Here is a 19,175-nt window from a genome sequence, read left to right on the forward strand (position 1 = left end):
ACACAGGACAGAGATAGAAGCAGATCAGTGGATGCACTTTAATATAAATATGTCACATTTCTGATGACTTCAGCATGTCCAAGATATGGCTGATAAAAAAAACCCAAACATTGTTCCAGCACAAGCTTCCCAACAGCGTGAGCATCACACAACTTGCCCCTGCGTTGCAATTAGCTCTTAGCCCCCTTTTCCTTCCCAAGAACAGCAACCAAAAAAAGCTTTTTTTTTTTTTAAAGGGGAAGTGACATTCGATGAGTATACCAGCATTTAAATTAAGGCAGAATAAATAACTGTTCTACACCAGCAACAGGCATTTTCAGAGGGTCGCTGGCTGCCCTTGCTGCGTGCTGTCCCGTGGTGCTCGGGATCATGCCGATGGCAGCAGCGGTGGCGTGTGCCTCAGGCTGTGAGACCATCCCCAGCCCAAGCAAGGTCTGGCCATAAGGTTATTTTTATTTTTCCAAGCAACTCAGCCTCTCCCCCACCCATTTTATCTGGGGTTCTCCTCCCACACATTGGTTTCTCCATCACAGGCTCCTTGTTGCTTCAGCAGCATCCCAATCCTGGACCAGAGATGATCCACTCACCTTGGGGAGGGATGGGCTGGCATGAAAGGCCCCAGCACAGCTCAGGATTTACAGCCCTGCAGCTGCCTTTGGAGCAATAACTGATCAACAGTTTGAGCCCAGCTCAGGATGAGTGGCTTCTGTTGCACAGTTCATTTCGGAAGCCACCGCTCTTGGTGGTGTGAAGAGTTTCCCTCGGGGGGGGGGGGGGGGGGGGGGGGGGGGGGGGGGGGGGGGGGGGGGGGGTGGAGGGCAAAGCAGTTGGACAGAGCTGGGCAGCTAGCTCCTCTCCCCCCCAAAAAAAAGCCAAGTAGAGGGACATGGCTGTTGATGTGAGTGATGGTACATACCTCAACCATAAATACAACCACAGAGTGAAGACAATTCTGCCAAGTAGCACAAGACACTCAGGGGAAAAAAATCATAATAATCAGTGTCCCCCTTTCCCTGCCAGGGGAACAGTCATTTAGAGGGAAACCCACCAAACAGCAAAAGCTAAGAGCTCTGCTCCATACCAGCCAGTTAGTGTATTAGTCCCAGTTTCCTTAAACCATGAGCAAAGGACAGTACCAAATCCTTTCAAAAAACCCAAAAAAACAAAACAAGAAAATAATAAAACCCATGCAGTTAAAATCTGGCTTCTCAAAGCCTTTATAAAACCTAGATGTCCTCTTCAGTTGGTGCATAAGAAAATCCTAAAAATGCATCTGAGGCACTGGAGCTGCTGGCTGCTAGGTCAGGCGTGTGGGTGATGGAGGTGGAGATTGCTTCTTGGGTGAACTCTGGATCAAAGTGTCGCAGATCAGCTGGACCAGCCTAAGCCAAGGAGCAGAGACACATGGTCATTGAGTGAGCAGACCCCAACCAACCACTTGTGTTTGGCAGTCTAAGACAGCTGCTCTTCCAAAAGTGGTCACCACCACATTTGCAGCTCCTAACCTGCACTTCAGCACCTCTCAGTGTCAGCATGACACATCTGGAGAGGATTCCTTTTGCACCACTGTGTAACAGATACCAACAGAGATACCAGCTTACCACATTGGGGTTGAATGGAGGAGTAATCCTCTTGTGGTACAAGTCGTCCCAGTTTATGGGGCTGAAGAATACATGGTTCTTTATCTCAAGCTGCACAGAAAATAGAGGGGAAGAGTCAGTCTTCTGCCAACCCTCCTCTTCTAGCACCTGCCAGATGGTTTCATAGCATTAAGTGGTTGAAGCAAGACTTGGAGCTACCACATAGCCATGCAGGGGCCATGTGGCACGTCCTTAATACATGAGGGTCACGGTCCAGTAATCCCCTGAAGGGAGATGACACCATTGCACACTGATGCCCTAGCTTGCCGCCACACCTTTCCCTTTGGAAATCCAAGTCAACCCCATACACCCCTTTTAAGAGGCTGGAGAGACATTAAACTGCATGGAAAGCTTTTTCCAAGGGAGGGCTGTTATCACAAAATAAAGGCTCAGAATAGAAAGGTTTCCTATCCATACTCCCTCCTGATTGTAATGGAGGCCACCTACAAAGTCTGTCTTGGCACCCAGCCTCCTCTTCTGATCCTTGTGGAGAAGTCCCTGGAGGATGTCACAAGCTGCCACTGTCTTGCTTCCTTGGATCTGGAGTGGCTTGTGCAGAATGTTGTCATACATTTGAGACACATCCCGGCTGTAAAAAGGAGGCTAATTTGAAAGAAAGGAGAAGCAGCCAGGTAAAACATGAGCTAACCATAAGGAACCACACATTGCAGGTCAAAAAGAGTCCTGCAGCAAGTAGATAAGGGAGACCTGCCGTATCTCTGCTCAAATCGGCAACGGTGTGACTGAACCAGGGCATCTAATTCAGGATTCAGTTGTCTGTGTCAGGTACCATGTGAACACCAGACCAGCCTCACACCACAACTCTGGAAAATCAACTCCCCACCATGCAGAGTAAAACAGACCGCTTCCAAACTTACCAGTCCAAACAGCATCTCATAGAGGACAGCCCCTAGGCACCACCAGTCTACTGTCCTGTCATACGGCTGCTTCTTTAGCACCTCAGGAGCCAAGTACTGGGAAGAGTCAGAAGCAAATATTTGAGTCAAATTATAAAGGAAGGTCTTTGCTCTACGTACGCAAGCCCAGCTGTAGTTCAAGCTGAGCGAATTCTTTCAGGAGCACCCAGATGCATTTCCCACTATGCTTTAATAGACTCTCCACTTGCTTCAGAGCAATGGGTTTGAAAGACACCTACCAAAACCCCCAAAGTGTTTTTCTGGGCTACAGAAGGTTCTCCTCCTATAGAGGACTCGTACAAGGATTTGCCACCCACCACAACTCAGCCAGCAAACCTGTCCTGCACTGACACATTACACCTTTAAGAGGCTCCTGTGGTTTTGAGAAAGTGGCATTTTTCAGTCCCAGTAAGTCCAAAGCAGCAAAACTACCAATAACCACCACAAAGGAGTAACAGGCAAGAATTCAAGCAGAGCAAGCAGCACGTTGAGCCTGGTCTCACACAACACTATCTCTGTGTAATATCAGGCTCCCTACCTAAGGCAGAAATAAAAAGAACCCACAACACACCAAAAAAACCCACAAAACAAAGCTCAAACATTCCTGCTTGGTTCATGCTGTACTATTGTGCAAGTGGGTCCCCACTGAAAGCCAAGGTTTACCACCAGGAAATTCCTGCCCACTTCTGAGCTTGAATACCAAAAATATCTTGTTCACAGACCCTTCTTCAAGCTACCTGAGGAAGGGCAGCTGGACAGGTGTATTACCTGGGCCAAAGTGCTACCAAAATCCCCAGCTCAGTAAGCAACAGGAAAAAAGCCTCCTAGAAGCTAAACTGGAGATTAGTTTTGGCAAAACCTATTTGAGGTGCATTGGAGAAAAGGCATTTCCTCCCCTCTGAGCAGTGTTCACACTCCCAAGGAGAGCCTGGTCTTCTCTGCACAGCGTGTTTCGCAGCTCCGGCATACCAAGGACATGTGGAAGGGCACAGCGAGGTCCTGCATGTCAGTACCAACAAGCTCCCTGTTCTGTAGCTCCAGGGTATCAGAGCAGGTAAACAGCCTGCTCACAGGCTCCCAGGGTCAAGGTTGTCTCCACAGCCACCTGCAGCAGCCCCAGCTTCACAAGACTGGCCATCGCCGTGTGCAGGGATCCCCGCCCCAACAGCACAGCAAATTTAGAGTAGTAATCAGCTGTTATAGGGAAAACTGTCTGAGTGGGAAAGACCTTATCTGAATTCCAACTTCAGGCTTACAACCCAAAAGAGCTCAAGATAGTCTAATTCAGAGACCATATTTTGAGATGCTGAGCACCCACACAAGTCAGACCCAGGGCAGCAAGTCTCTGAAGGCTTTCAGCACCCCAGCACATGCTGTACCTCAGGAGTGCCACAAAAAGTAGAAGTTGTCTCCTCTTGCTCCATTCCTTCTTTGCAGAGTCCAAAGTCTGTTAGTACTATATGTCCCTAAGGAAGAGAGGGAAATTTCAGCTTGGCCAACTCCTTCTAGAGAGGAGACAGGGTTTCCAAGCATTAACCTTCACATTGCATCTCACATAGGTTTTAGTTCCCCACTGTTCATCTGCTTCCCCTCCCTCACCTTTGGGACATCCTGTAGTACAAATACAGGAGCCTATAGAGAAAGTAGAGTTCAGATTTTTTTGTCTACAACTGCATAGCTATGAAGATATCCAGCACTGCTGTGCTTTGCCACTGCTTTATCCCAGAGCCAGCTTATAGGGCGGTCACCACCAGAGCAGCAGTGACTTGCTCATAGCATCCCTGATCCCTGCCCACAAGTCAGGTCCCGGCTTTTGGGAACAAGGTGAGAGGGCCCCAAGCGTGCAGTTCTGCAGACAGCAGGCTCACTCCCTCTCGCAGGATCTGCACAGAAATGTGGTGGGGCGTAGATACAAAAGTCCATGCAATGAAGCGAGCTATAGCCCAGCTTGCAGAACCAAAGCCCTCTCTCTATGGTCCTGATGCTTTTAAAGCCAGAAGGTAGGCAGCACGAGCTGTGGATATACCTGGCAATCCAGGAGGATGTTCTCAGGTTTTAAGTCCCTGCAAGAAAAAAAAAAAAAGGTGCTGTTTGAGCAGATTTGGCCAGATATTTAGAAAGGCTGGATCTGAAACAGCATCAGCTAAGAACAGGAGGTAACAAAGCTTCCCAAGCCAGGTCACCAAGACTTCCCCAAAGTGCAGATTCCCATCAGTGTTGGGTATCAACATACAACATACGCAAACACAGAAAGACGGCTGTCATACAGGATGAGGTGTTAGCCTACATTTTCCTGCATATCTAAGCATAAAATGCTACTGAGAGCTTCCTAAACTGAGCCAGGTTTATTTTAGATCTTTACACTTAACCCTTCTCTCTCCTTCCCACCGTCAGGCTGGGAGTATTTATTGCCCATCAGGTCCCGTGCAGACAGTGCTCCTCTTGCAAGATAAGATGCCAGCAGCGCACTGTCTTGTCTGGGGTAGGAGATTCTTCAGCTACCCCAGTCCTGCATTTTGCATGGCCCCAGTGAAGCCCTTTTCTTCCCCAGCACTGCGCACAGCCTGTCTGGGCAAAGTTGGTGCCCCCACTCTCCCCGGCAGGAGATGGGCCTTACCTGTAAATGATGTTTAAGGAATGCAGGTACCCAATCGCACTAGCGACTTCTGCGGCATAGAATCGGGCCCGGGGTTCACGGAAGCAGCGCTCCCTTTGCAAGTGGAAGAAGAGCTACAAACAGATCATAAGGTTGATCATTATTTCTTTAAAAAACTGAAGGATATCTGGAGCAAGCCTGAAAGACAGCTACTTGAGTGAAAACCAATTTGCAGCAGGTAGCACATGAACATCACCAAATAAAACCAAACCAAATGACTTTAAGCAACCTAAACAACTTTCTAGAAATTGCTTCATTTCACTATCTGACTTAATTCATTGCCCCAAAACTGGTGATCTACTGATCTAGTTAAGCTTTCTGGCTTGCTACAACCCACCAGCTGTAGTATGGCCACGCACAGAGCTGAACCCACTAATACCCCCAATGTGAATTGGACTCAGACAAGATACCCATGTTAACATCACCCAGCCAGTTTCAGATAGCACAGAGAAAAGACAGCTGAAGAAAGCTTCTACAGGACAGAAAAAGAAGTCTGACATACTGCAATGGAATCACCCAAGCACTAGACTGGAATCCAGAGCTGGCCCATAAGTGGGGAAATGCTGATGTTGGTGAGCTTTAGGCAAAACCATGTTCTCCATAGGATTTTAAAATGCCCATAGCATTTTTCTGTGTCCTTGCCCTGGGAATGATCTGACACAGGTCATATCCAGAAAGATCTTCACTCAACTTATAGGTGACATAACATTGCCAGCCACCCCTAGCTGGTCCTTGCCAGCAGTCAAGGCAACGTTACACTTCAACGTCATTATCTTCTGACAAGAAGCAGCTTTAGGCAATAACACAGCATGTTTGGGAAGGACCACATAGAGGACTAAAATGTAAATAAAAGCCTGTATGTGCACTCACCTCTCCCCCGTTTACATAGTCAAGCACAAAGTAAAGTTTCTCCGAAGTCTGGAAGGAGTAGTGGAGTCCCACGAGGAAGGGGTGCTTGACATTTTTCAGGAGCACGTTGCGCTCTGCCATGATGTGGTTTTGCTATCAAAAAGTAGGCAAGGCATTAGAGTTTCAGGCAAGGGTCCAGTGCAGTCCACCACAGGGGCTCACTGCTGCTTTGAAAACGGTAGAAGCTGGGAGTTTTAGGGCATCATCTCCAGCCCCAGAAAGGGAACCTCTCTCTAACCTGATTCATCTCAGTTCTTCTCCATTTTTCCATGGCACCAAGAAATCCTGTTTACTATGGGGTTTGTCTATGTGAAGGCTCACTCAGCCACAAGATACTTTAATTGCATTATCAGGATTGCTCATACACTGACCACTACTTGCAGAAGTAGCCAAGGAGAGCTGACATACCTCTTTTTTCTTTAGGATGGTTTTCTTATGCAAGACTTTCACTGCATAAAAAGTCCCATCACACTTGCGTTTGGCCAGGAGAACCTGCAACAGAAGGTTCTGGTCACAGGTTTCAGTCTCACCTTCTGCCACTTAGTGTTTCCTCATTAGCTCAACACTTGTGAGTGATCATACACAGAGTACAGCTTCAGAGGGTCAGGTACAGAGTTTTAAAGACCAAGCTCCAGCCCACCGACTTCCCAGCGCTGGCTCATTGCCAGAGAAGGGCACATAACATCTCCACATACTTCTTACACACCCAATAAAAAGTGCGTTTGGACCATTTGGGGACAGCCCCAATTATAGTGGATCCTTGCTATCACAAGGCACGGATTTGCCTGGAGATCTTTTGCTAGCTGAACAAATCTGAGGTTTATTGTAAATTGAGTACTGCTCCTCGCCATCTCTACCCTGAGCATAAACCACCTCACACTTCTGTCTTTAGAGAGGTTGCAGGATAGCTCCAAGTAAGAATAGACTACGAAGGTCTCATCTGGTCTCAGCCCCACTCAGGCCGAACTAACACCTCAGGAGAGGTGCAAGCAAAGGACACAGCTAGAAGCTATTTCAGCAAGGAAGTCTCTTTGCAAGCTGTCTCTGAAGAGCTACAGCCCACCTGTACAAATCCACTTACTTTTCCAAAGCTTCCTTTGCCAATAACCTTCAGGAAGTCAAAGTCTGTTGGCTTGGCACTGTTGGGCAAGAATGAAGCAAGTTAATGTTTCTGGGAGAGAAACATGCAACGGCAACACTACCATCAAAGAAAAGTTCCTTCTTGGAAACACGAGTGTTTGTGGAAGGGATTAAAGGGCACTGGACGGGTGACCCTTGCTCCCAGCCAGCTGTCAGCAAGCAGAGGATTCACACTGGAACGTCGGTGCACCCAGCAGAGGATGAGCAATGTCTCAGGAACCCACCCGCTGAGCACAGCAGCAGGTGAAAGCACCTGTCAGGGCAAGTGGCACCTTTACAGGGGACACAGTTTATCCCCATTTCTAGAGAGAGATAGTCAGGGAGCTGGCAGCGATAAGGAAGATCTTCCCTTACTACCTCACAAGAGGGATGGGACAAGGGGCTGCAGACATGGACAGGAGAGGATGATTATAACAGGGACCAGCTATCGCTGAATGTCTTGAAAGCTGGTGTATTGGTGATACACATGGAGTTAAAGGCCAAGTAATGTGATTGTCAGGGCTTTTGCAGACACCACCCATGCAAGACACAGGAACCAGCTGCATTCCCCTGCCAGATCTCTTTGCTGCACACTCCACGCCATACCTGGCTTTTGCAGGGAGCTTACTTTGGGTTAGCAGAAGGTCCGAGGTTGATGTTGTCAGTTGGTGTTGGAGGCTAGAGAGGATAACAATAAGATTAGTCACCAGGACCACGCTGCAGGTTGTGCTTTCTCTTCCTCTATACAGCATCCCTTGCACAGAGCCTTCGAGAAACACTCATCAGCAAAAGACAGAGTGGATGCCTTGGTAAATTAAGCGATGGAGAAAGGGAGAACAGGGCTATGCACTAAAGCAGTAGTACAGCTGGAGCTTGTACTAAGCTACAGTCTCATCCCATACTTGCACAAACAAAAAGAGAGTACTAAGACTGCTTGGCTCCTGACTTGGAGGCTTCCAAGACCTGCTATGCCACCTCAGAAGAAAGGCACTGCAGGCTCAGGTGCTCACCACAGCACCGAGACAAGAAGTCTGGGGCCTTGGAAGTGGCATTATGCACAGCTAGCACCACAGAGGTGCTCAGCCCTCTTCCCAGTGAGAAGGGGGTACATAAATACACATGGTCTTCCTTCTGTTCCTTCTCCCCAGGAATCTTCCCCTCTCCAGACTCTGGGAACATTATGCCTTGCCCAAAAGGCTATATAGGGCCTGTCCATTCTCCTCTTTCTCTACCCAGCATCACCCACAGGGACAAGGCAGCAGTAAGCCTCTCAGCAGGCTAACACAGCCTGTCCTCCCTGCCTTTCTGCTCATGTTCTCTGCCCCTCTCTTCATCCCAATGGTGAGGACCTGCTGTCTGAGCCATGATCTCACCTGGGTGCTTTTGTCCGGGCTCCGAGAACGATCCATTAAAAAAGCAACTCGTTCAGCACTTGGGAAAAGAAGAACCCAGTATTGAAAACAAAATCCAAGAAAGAGTGAGCTTCACACCATTAACTTGCCAGGGACCATCACAGACCCCAGTGCATCCTCATGGGAGGCCTCAGCTGAGTTCCCCAGCTGCCCCCTTGGTAGCACTGCTACTCCGAAGGGGTCAGGGTGCTCAGGCACTGGGGGAGGCGGGGGACAGTGGGTGCACACCAGCAGGAGATGAGGAAAAAGGTTCCTGGGTGCAGGAGTTATTTGAACAAGCACAAGCTCGTTAAGTGCCACAGTGAGTCCTTGATTTGCAATAGCAGAAACCGGTCAGGGCACCAACACACGAAGACCAGCACAGCAACACAGCATCAGGGCCAGATGAGGCTGCAGCCCTCCTGGCCACGGCCAGACCCCTCTGGAGGCAGGTACAGCCCCCACCCCACCGGGATGCTGCAGCACCCAACCCTGCAACCCAACAAGTGTCCCCACAGGGCAGCCAGGAGAGGCCAGCTGGGTCCGACCACCGCGTGCCATCCAGGCTGGCAGCAGTCAGAGGCTGCTCCCCCGGCCCGTGCAGCCCAGGGCAGAGGGGCCGGCTGCAGCAGGCTCCGTGGGCAGAGCCATTAAAGCACAGGCTCTCGTCTACCCAGTGCAGCTGCTGCTGGGACTGGAGAAACTGGACTTGAACAACACTTGTTGGTTCAGATCCACCCTGCTCAAGCAATCACTGGGGAGGGACAGATCCTGCCATCCCAGGGATTCCTCCCCTTGGTTTTAACAGTTCCCCCACACTCCTTGCAAAAGCCAGGGAAAAAAAAAAAGTAAAATAAAATAGCTCTGTACCCTTTTCCCCTGCCCCAGAGAGCTTTGTCCAGCCCCACCAAGCTCTCGTACACCACAGGGAGACTCTGAAGACTCCTGTCCCCCCAGCCACCCTCTGCCCTGACCCTTCCAAAAAGGGTGCCCGAAGATCCCACCAGCCTCCCCCAGACCTCACCTGTGGGTGCTCCCCCTCTCCACCCCCACGCCCCGCCAGGCGCAGACCCACGGCCATCCCAGAGCCCCCCTCCTCCGCGGCAGGGCTGGCCATGGCAGGAGATGCCGAGCAGCAGCGGGTGCTGGCGGCTGTCCCCAGGGACTGCCCGCATCTGGCCGGTGCCAGCCAGCTCCATTCACCGCAGAGCCAGCCCGGGGGTTATCGGGCTGAGCTTTTAAAGGGCTCTCATCCCACTGGGAGCCTTTCGTACTCACTACGAGCAGAGCCTGGAGCCGGAGGCCTTGATGGTTTGTCCTATCCTCTCGCGGCCGTGCTTGATGAGTTCTGCAAGGAAAGTTGGAGCACCGAAGCCGATTAGCTGGCGGCGCGATCACAAGCGCACAGAGGCACGTTTGTTCTTCACTGACCTTGCTCTTCTCTCCACAGCTGCCCTCCTCCCCCTTCCACCCACATACCAAAATAACCAGGAAATTATAGGAACCAGGACAGCTCCCCTCCCACCCCAGCCAGGAGCCCTCAATAGCTCACAGGACGGGGATAAGCACCACAAAACAAACACCCTGTCCCATTGCAGAGGGGACTCAAGCTAAAGCACCACCATCAAGCCTCCCTGAGCCACCCCTGGGTCCCCAGGAGGGACAAGGAGAGCGCTCACAAGGACGATGTTGTACTGGGATACGTCACACACTTGGCACATCCACTGCCCCTTTCATTCAGGACTCTGCAAGTAATTAGGGACATGAATGAAAGCTTTCAGGGCTCTGCAGGAGGTAAGCCAGCACACACGTTGCAGCAAGTAAGTGACTTGCCCAAGGACACGCAGCCGGTGCCAGAAGCTGGGATTCCCACCACGGAGCATCCCTGCTGCTCAGCTGTGCAGGCGGTTGCCACCACCCATCATCATCATCACTTCTCCCTTCACAGAGAGGCAAAGTCCTGAGCCCGCTCCTCTCAGCACAGGCTGAGCAAGAGAAAAGCCTGAGAAGCGCAACCTGTATGGAGGAGTTCCTTGTTTTGCTTAGCAGTAGATAACAAAAATATTCCAATACTCATTTTTACTCCCTGGCTCAGCCTTAGCTTTGCTATTGGAGGGAAAGAGAGAACCAAAACATTCACAGAAACATACACTTCTTCCCCCCCCCCCCAAAAAAAAAGTGCCTTTGTAGACATAAGTATGTTGTCATCCTGGAATAGCTCCTCTATGGTCCAAGGACTTGGCAGCACCGACTGCCAGAGCCCATCTCCCTGGGCAAGGAGTTTGTAGGACAACAACAAGCTTTGGAGTTAACACAAGCCCATTTGCAGAACCCTTCCCACATGGGTCTTAGGACCTGCTCACTCCAGAGAGCCACTGAGCCAGGTGCCAGCAGTTCTGGGACCTGGCTGCAGATCCGATGAGGAGCCAATACCCAGGCTTGGGTTTAGAGTTTCTGAATGGACAGGGAGAAAGCAGGAATTTAAAGAAACACAAACCATTCAGTGAGAGAGCTTACAACATCAGGCTGGTCCAAGACCCTGACCTTGTCCAATCCTTTGCCCTGCAGCAGGCACAGCACCCAGACAGATCAATCCCCATCTCCTCCCACTGGGCATAGTCCTTATTTCCCTGACAGTCTGGCTCGCCAAGGTCTACTGAAGGTCATGCAACGCCTGCCTCAGGGCTGCATCTGTCCCGCAAGCTGCTGGACAGGCTGGCCAGTTATGGTCACAGCAGAGGGACGCCAGCCCTGCCCTCCAAATCTGAACCCCCACAAGCCTAGTTTTGACCCCAGGGTCAGCTTGCTGTCACAGACACTGTTCTGATCCCAGACTTGGGGGAAATAGAAGGCTCCCTTCAGGTGGACGTGTCACAGCTTCGGCATCTTTGGGGAGCACACAGGCAAGCCTTGGAAACATATCCATCTGGCTTGGAGGTATTTGCTGGCAGCCAGGATACAGGACAAGTTCCCAACTTGCTCTGAGGGGCTTGGACAGGCTGCTTCAGCCAGGTCTCCACAACCTGCACCTAGGCAGGAGCATCGCTACCGAGCGAAGGCTGTGCAGCTCTCCCAGGGCCACAGCCTGGCAGCCCCTTCACGCTGCCCTCCACCAGTGCCATTCTGCTCCACTGCTGGAAGAGAAGCTACTCAACAAGTCCCTGCTGACCAAGGGCAGCGTTTTCCAGCAAAGCTATTTCATTAAGTGTACTTGCTCTGAGACAAGAGTCTTTCTGCACTGAAGTACCACACACAATTTTAGGATATTTATATCCCCATCCTGTATTACTTTCTATTCAGGCTCAGAGCCACCTTCCCCAGCCTGTGTCCACCTTCAAAGCCAGGTTAGTTTCTGGTTTAAGTCTCCTGAGCAGTCAAACAGGCTTTTCCTTATCACTAACAAACCCTACTCCCCCTAAAGCACAAAGATCTCCTTAGCGCACACACACTGAACAAGAGAATCAGAAATAGGTCACGAAAACACGCTGGAATCCTTGGTTATAGATGCCCAGCTGCATCCCTCCCTGTGCCTGCTGGGGCAGCAGGGATGCTCCAGGCACAGCCAGGGCCACGGAGAGCATCAGCAAGCCAGCCTAGGAGTTTCCTGATACAATGTGACTATTACACACCAGGAATAAACCACTGCACCCCATTCCCCCCCTCCTCAAAGACCATTTCACCCCAATGCCCAGGCCAGAGGCATCCCCCAGGCAGCAGGCACCCACTCACACAACATAAAGCTGCTACTTAACAAGTTGGAACAGTTACTGCAGCTAAATCGCGCCCCCCCCCAAAAAAAAACATCCCTCGGTAACATACGTTTTCTTCCCAGCACAAGCAGCTCCCTCTTCCTTCAACAGTTCTGCCAGCGGTGACCCACATTCCCATGCTAGCCCAGCGTTATTTGCTACAAACACATTACTAATGCAACGCGTACCTTGCACGAAGAGGCAACCTCATAGACTCGTCATCTGCAAGCTGCCTCCCACCCTCTCCCCTGATGTCACCGCTCTCAGCATCATTTCCTATCTAACCTAGATTGCAAACCCCTCCGAGCAAGTGCCTCATCCTCGGCTGCTCTGGGAAGGGCTAGTTGCCAGCATGGAGGGGCAAGGAGGCCTGGCAGGCTGTCACCGGGACAGCAGGCGATGCTTTGGAAGAAGCACATGGCTTGGAGGGGCAGGGTTGAGAGAGGGGCACCTAAGGCAGCCCACAGCTCTCATCCAGCACAGGGGCTGCACGCAGCACAAGGGGGAATGCCCCAGTTTCTGCTCAGAGAAGGAGCACGGGGGGAGGTTGGAAGCAGGACTCCTGCAAACACATGCCTTTACTGGCAGAAAAAAAAAAATCAGACCAAGCTTTCCCCTGCAACAGATCTAAGAGAGATCTGCAGGCCAGCAGTGAGCTCCACTTTCACTCCCATTGAGATACCACAGCACACAGCAAGCCCAGGAAGAGGTCACAAAAGACTTTAAAGGACTTCTTTGCTTGGGGAAGCATTCTTAAGCTGCCCTCTGCAGAACTCCCGGCTTGTCCAATTTTCTCCTGGGGATCCTTTCCCCTACACCCCAGGGACACTGCAAACCAGAGCAGGAACCCCAGCCAAACAGCCCTGGCTCTGAGCAAGCTGGAACCCACAGACAAACCACCCTCCAGATTTTAGAGAGAAGCTACATGCAAAGCTGGCAGAAAACCCATCAGGTAGCTAAAGCTTACAGCATTTTGGAAAAAAAAAAACAAACACCAAACCAAAAACAAAAAAACCACCAACCCATGAAAACAGAGAACAAAACCACACCTGGGAGCACATCTACTAGCAGAGGCTGTGTCCTGAAGCAGGGGAAGCAGTCCACAGCCAGCGAGCACAGAGACCCCTCATTCCCCACAGTTCCCATCCTTGCACCAGCCCACCCTGCCACCGACTGCCCTGGCAGACCAGAAGCCCAAGGCTCTTTCCTAAAACTCAGAGGGGAATAGCTTTGTTTCCTACAGCAGCTCATCTAGCCCATGAACACAAACACCCCTCCACCCCCTCAGAGTGACCACACCACTGCTGCTGGCTCGCTGCAGCCCTTTAAAGAGAGCAGGAAAAGCTGATCAGCTGCAAAAAAATGACAACACACCTGCTAGACATACTCAAGGAGTGAGAATTTAGGTGGAGGTGGTAGTTCTGGATGAGGAAGAAGGGGTGCAGGTGATGGTAGGAGCCAATTACATCCCAGCCAGTATCTCAGGTGTTCAGAATGATTTTCTGCACCTTAGTAAGCTGGAAATTTGTCTGCTGTCCTCTGATTTGGAGGAAGGCCAAAACTGTTGTTTGGTTCAGGTCAAACTCAGAAGCAGCTGCTCCTTCCAGCGTCCTCAACCAACCCTGGAAGACTGCGGCCCGGGGTGGCTGGACTGGTGCTTTGCAGCGGTATTACATGCAAACATAAACTCGTGTGGAGGGGAAAACCTCCATGTGTCGGAGGCACGCAGTGATTCAAGAGAACAGAGACAAAGCTCTGAGCAAAAGGAGGCAGGAGAGAAGGGCTGGTGTCTTTTCTCTCTCTTCATTAAAAATAAAACGGTTGCTTTTTGCTTCCCTTGTTGTTTCCTATAAAATCTCCCGTGTGCAGCTGCAGCGGCAGAATGTCCAGCTTCCCTGGGGGAGCAGAGGGGCTGGCTGCCGTGGGACAGGTCCCTAACCCCAAACTACAGCTACCAGGAGGAAAACATCTGAAACGTCCCATGTGCTCATTGCCACGTGTAACGAGAGAGGGGAAGCAGTGTGTTGCTTGAAATATTGTTCTCTCTCAGGTCAAAGCCTGATTTTTTCTCAGTCAACATCCTCAAGCTATTAGCATTGTCAGCTTTTGCAAATATCTCCTATTATGTTTTTATTTTCTCTGGTTTTGCCTCTACCTGGATTGAAATGGTCAAGTTTCAGAATACTTTCAGCAGCTAACTTACATTTTCAAATTAATATCTTCTGCTTTTCTTCTTTCAATAAAAACCTCAGCATTACCAACAAAATCTACTTGATTTTATTTTCCACAGAAAAGCATCTTTAATTAAAAACCCATTTTCAATCCAAAGAAGAGAAAGCAGAAGAAAAATTTTTACCAGCTAGAATACATAAAATATCTACTCTGGACCGTGGCCAGTAATGATAATAATTACCGATGGACAAAGCAATGGTTCGGAAGGTGCAGTGGGGCCAGCTCTGCCGCAACCCAGCGCCGGTGGGAGACCTCTGGGGAGAAGCCTCCTCCGCGCCCTCACCATCCCCGGGGGTCAGTGACACCAAACCAGCCAGGAGCATTACCCTTCGTCTTCCCCAGGGCAGTGGAGGAGGGCTCCATCCAGGCCACGTACATAAAGCCAGCCGAAATAGTCCCCTCTCCTTAGGGCCGGGGCAGGAGCTCAGCGACCGGCACCGGGCATCCTCGGGAAGCAGAGCACGCAGACGTTTCTCCGGCTGCAAAGGCGAAGGGCACAGGAGTAAGAGGAGGAACAAGCCCTCGGGTGCTGTGTTGGCTGCCGGCCAGCCGGGCACAGCTCTGGGACGCGGGGCCAGGTCCCTGACCCTCGGCTGGCCAGCACCCACTGGCACTCGGTCTGGTGGGGATCAGGGTGCTCAGGTCACTCTGGGCTCTGCCGCCGCTCTGGTGGGAGGGTCTGGAGAAGGTGTTCACCCCTGCCTCAGTGTCCCTCTTTGCACTCCTCTGGAAAGTGCTTTGGGACTGGCAGAAGGAGGGCACTGGAAGAGAGCTGGGTGGTACTGGTTGGCCGTGTGAAATCTACCCTACAATTGTTAAATGTACAGAAGTCTGCTCTTGGGAAAGGATTTTGTTGTTTGATGCTCTTGAGGCACTAAGACCCAATTTGTCCTCCCTGTGCCTGGGGTGACTGCCCTGGGACTGGTGGCTCCCTGGCACAGGAGAAGACATTCCCTGGAAGGACAGGGACACGCAGACAGCCAGTACATCCCCAGCACAGGGCAGGTCCTCACCTGGGGATTGAACATCAGATGCCACCAGATGCCACCAGATGCCTGGGGCAGCTGCAGAGGGCTTTGCCCAGAAGAGCCCCATGACTTTCCATGGAGAGGTGTCCTGGGCGAGCAGTTGTCCCCGTCATGAGGGACATGAGTGGGACAGGTAGATGTGAGCAGGGCTAGCCTCCAGCACGCTGCCCACCCGGGCAGCCCTCCCCACGTGCGAGACGTGAGACTTTTCCCCTTGCCCTGCCCCTCCATGCCCACGGCCACGTCCGGCAGCAACCTGCAGCGGCTCTCACCCTTTGACCAGTATTGTCCCTTGCCCACAGTGGGACACATCAATGCCATGCTGAAGGGGCTGCTGGACGTGGGAGCACTTGCAGTGCACGTACGTTATATAGGCACGCAGGCACACATCCTTACTGGTGCTGCTGGCGTGGCCATGCACCCCTTACACCGGGACAGGCCTTGGCCCATTCCCCTGCCCAGCACCCGCAGGCTCCTAAACAAAATCAAACAATTCTAGTCAAGCCAGAGACCTGCTGGTGTCAGTGCTGGGTTTTGCCAGCGTTGCTGGTCTTCTGTGCGGGGGTGGTGTTTCCCTGCCCCCCAGAGAGCACATCTGTGCCAGAAAAACCTCTGGCTGGACCTGGGTCCAGAGGTGATGAGCAGCTCTCGGGTGATTTAACCCCGTCTGTGCACATCTCCTGCCTGGGCTGGACTTGGTCAGACCATGGTGGCAAAATCAGGCAAAGTGGGAACAAGCCCTGCACGCAGAAAGGGGATTTTTTTCAGCTGCACTGGTGCAGCTCAGAGCCTCCGGACGTTGCCTGTGCTTGGAAACGTTCTCCTTTTCCCCCGAGGGAGGAAAGCTGCCTTCACTTCCCTGAGCCCTATAACGGGTCGAGGGCTGCGTGGCCCCTCGAGCTGCGGCAGCTGATCCTGGTCCTTCCCTGGCCGGTGCCGCTCGCCCTGGGGAAGCCACGTTTGCAGCTTCTCCGGGGAAAGACATGTCCAGTGGACAACAGGTCCAGCCTGTTGCCTCTACACACAGCGAGGTGCGTAATATTGTATATGCTAAGCATTTAGGCTATTTTATAGGGAAAGGCATACTATCTTAATCTCCCTATCTAGCAATATCCATAACCATAATCATAAAAGTATCACTGAAGTGGAACCACACAGTCCTGAGCAATCGGAATTGCAGGGAAGGGTCCAGATAAGGTTAAAACAAACATTTCTCTAGAGAGCACAAAGCAAGTTTCCATCGACCTGCAGTGAAAGGTGACCTGAAATGTTTGGCTACTCAGTTATCTCTGTTGGGTAAGGAATAGGAATAGGGATAGGGACAGGGATAGGGATAGGGATAGGAACAGGGATAGGGATAGGGATAGGAATAGGGTATTCTTTAAAAGGTCAGAGTTTATTTCTTCATCTTAAGAGGATTCAGAGAATACTAAATAGACTATTGGTGACCAGTAGGATTCTTTAATTTTTTTTTATATATATATTTTTTTTTCTTTTAGCTTCAAAAAGCTCAGGCTCTGCCTCAGGCATGGACCTTGCTTTTGCCAAGGAGTCCCACAGGCGTGCTGGGAAGTTTCCCGTGTTTTGGTGAAAGAAGCCAAGAGGAGGCCACTCCGGATCAAATTTTTATTCCGAAGCACAGCTCAAGTGGGTTTAAGCAACTCTCACAACTTTCTGTGCCTCCGTTCCTACAAATAATGAATGTGGCAGAATATTACTGATCTCTTTTAAAGCCTTTACATCTTCAGAGGAATAAATGCCTGATCTTATTATTGCCATTAAATTAGTTGGCTGGGACTTTCTTGCTCTCGAGTGTTTTTTAAGTGGAGGCACAGTCTCAGTGAATAAAGAACACAAAGTCGGAAGCAGCCTGATGATAAGCAACACAGCCAAGCCCAGTCCTCAGGGAAGGTGCCATTCTCCTGCTTGCTGTCTTCTCCTCTCCTCTCCTCTCCTCTCCTCTCCTCTCCTCTCCTCTCCTCTCCTCCCCAGCAGGACTTCAGGACACATTACAGCCTATGTTTTAGAGCCTTCCTTAAAAAAAAAAAACCAAGTGTTTTTTGGGGATGAGTGCCTCTTTCTCCTGCAGCACAGTCTGACGCAGGGTGCGCACTCGGGGCCACCACCCACAGCTCAAGCCCCGTGTGTGACCAGCCTGGTGGGGACAAGGGCAGAGAAGCAGTTTCCCGGCCGGATTGAGCAGGGCTTAGCAGCTCGGAGACGGCTCGGAGAGCTGCGCTGCCCAAAACCAGGCCCCTCACTGCTGGCACGGCGCTGGGTTCGTTAGGAAAGCTTGTGGGTGAAGCACCCCTGGGAATGCCTCCCCTCTGCCCTGCTCCCTCCCCATCCCATCCCGGTCCCCGAGAGCTGCCGACTCCAGCTCCACTGCACGGGGTGCGTGTTTTCACCCCTTTTTATCCACATGCAAAACCCAGGAAGCAACTGGTGCTGGCACAGCCGGAGATTGTCTCCAGCACACCTATATGTACTGGATCCAGTGGGCAGCCCAGTCCAAACTGGGCCAAGCATGGCTCAACGCATTGTCAGGACCCGTGAGCCCTTGTGCAAGAGCAGCAGATCTGCGCTGAAATCTGCTGAGCCCGTCTCTGTTCCTTGGTCTGGCACCGAGCAGGAACAGCCCTCCCTGTCCGGCCCGCGAGGAGGTCGGGGATGCCCGGTTAGAGGGATGCCGGGCACAGCACCCAGCTGGAGACGCCTCCGGGGAGACCACAGCCAAAACGACCTGAAATTTCTGGTGCAAACCTCACCCTTCTGGTGCTGGCTGCACAACCCCGGGGCAGCCCAAGCCTCCTTTCCCTGTGCAGGTGGCTCAGGGACACGGGGGGACACACGGTCGGTCACCAGCTAACTCTGCTGATCTGCCAGCTCCTGAAATTACCCAGGGTCAGAAACACTTGTGGCTGCTCCCCGCGGGAGCTCACCCAAGGAGATGAGCTGATATGGGGCTGCAGACACAAGCAGGGTGATGGAAGCTCCTTGTGATGGAAGTTTCTTGGGGAAGCACAGTTAATGCAAAAAAACTTTCCACCTAGTACAATATTTCCAGGGGAGCGAGGAAGGCTGCTCATCTCCTCTCTGGATTCCTCCACCGCTGGGAAACAAACCCATTGCTGGACCTCCAACCCCTCCACTTCCAGCTGCTGACCCTGAGCCAGACCCCCGCAGAGCAGCTCTCCCGCAGGTCAGCCGGGGATGACTCCTTCACAAAAACCTCTGCTTCTCCCAAAGGGGTTCAAGACCTCATTAAAAGCAGGGAAAATCATGATCATCCCAGAGAAAGTAAATCAGTGTTACCTGCAGAGAGCGAGGTGCAAGGAGCTGGGCGCCAGCTGCAGAAAGCAGCAGGTACCGCTTTCCCTCCCGTTGTTTTTATTTTGGCGATTCAGTCTGAAGGTCGAAGGAAAAGTCCGAAGGAGTGGCCTGTGGCAGGAAGTAAATGATTACCCTGCTACCGCTCTCCGAGGGGACCGAGGCACAGGGAGCTGGGGTGGGAGAGGAAAATCCCTCCTTGGG

The 19,175-nt window shown here is 51.6% G+C and overlaps 1 protein-coding gene across 6 annotated transcripts; it reads right to left on the reverse strand.

Annotated features, from left to right (window-relative positions):
- Positions 1 to 24: 24 nt before the first annotated feature.
- Positions 25 to 19,175, reverse strand: SGK2 (serum/glucocorticoid regulated kinase 2). Of its 6 annotated transcripts, none has more exons than XM_054845860.1 (15): positions 18,957 to 19,171; positions 14,940 to 15,092; positions 9,911 to 9,980; positions 8,615 to 8,672; positions 7,870 to 7,919; positions 7,204 to 7,261; positions 6,531 to 6,614; positions 6,084 to 6,215; positions 5,175 to 5,287; positions 4,584 to 4,620; positions 3,937 to 4,023; positions 2,519 to 2,614; positions 2,088 to 2,243; positions 1,602 to 1,691; positions 25 to 1,382 (listed from the first exon to the last, which is right to left on the reverse strand). In XM_054845860.1, exons 2-15 carry the CDS (start codon positions 14,989 to 14,991, stop codon positions 1,227 to 1,229), a joined length of 1,239 nt encoding a protein of 412 aa, XP_054701835.1. In that variant the 5' UTR covers positions 14,992 to 15,092; positions 18,957 to 19,171; the 3' UTR covers positions 25 to 1,226. The 6 variants fall into 6 exon arrangements, with proteins under 6 accessions (XP_054701835.1, XP_054701838.1, XP_054701839.1 ...); XM_054845863.1 differs by having other exon boundaries at positions 14,990 to 15,092; positions 18,957 to 19,167; XM_054845864.1 differs by lacking the exon at positions 2,088 to 2,243 and having other exon boundaries at positions 18,957 to 19,175.

Source organism: Grus americana, chromosome 17, assembly GCF_028858705.1.
Source record: "Grus americana isolate bGruAme1 chromosome 17, bGruAme1.mat, whole genome shotgun sequence".
NCBI lineage: Eukaryota > Metazoa > Chordata > Aves > Gruiformes > Gruidae > Grus > Grus americana.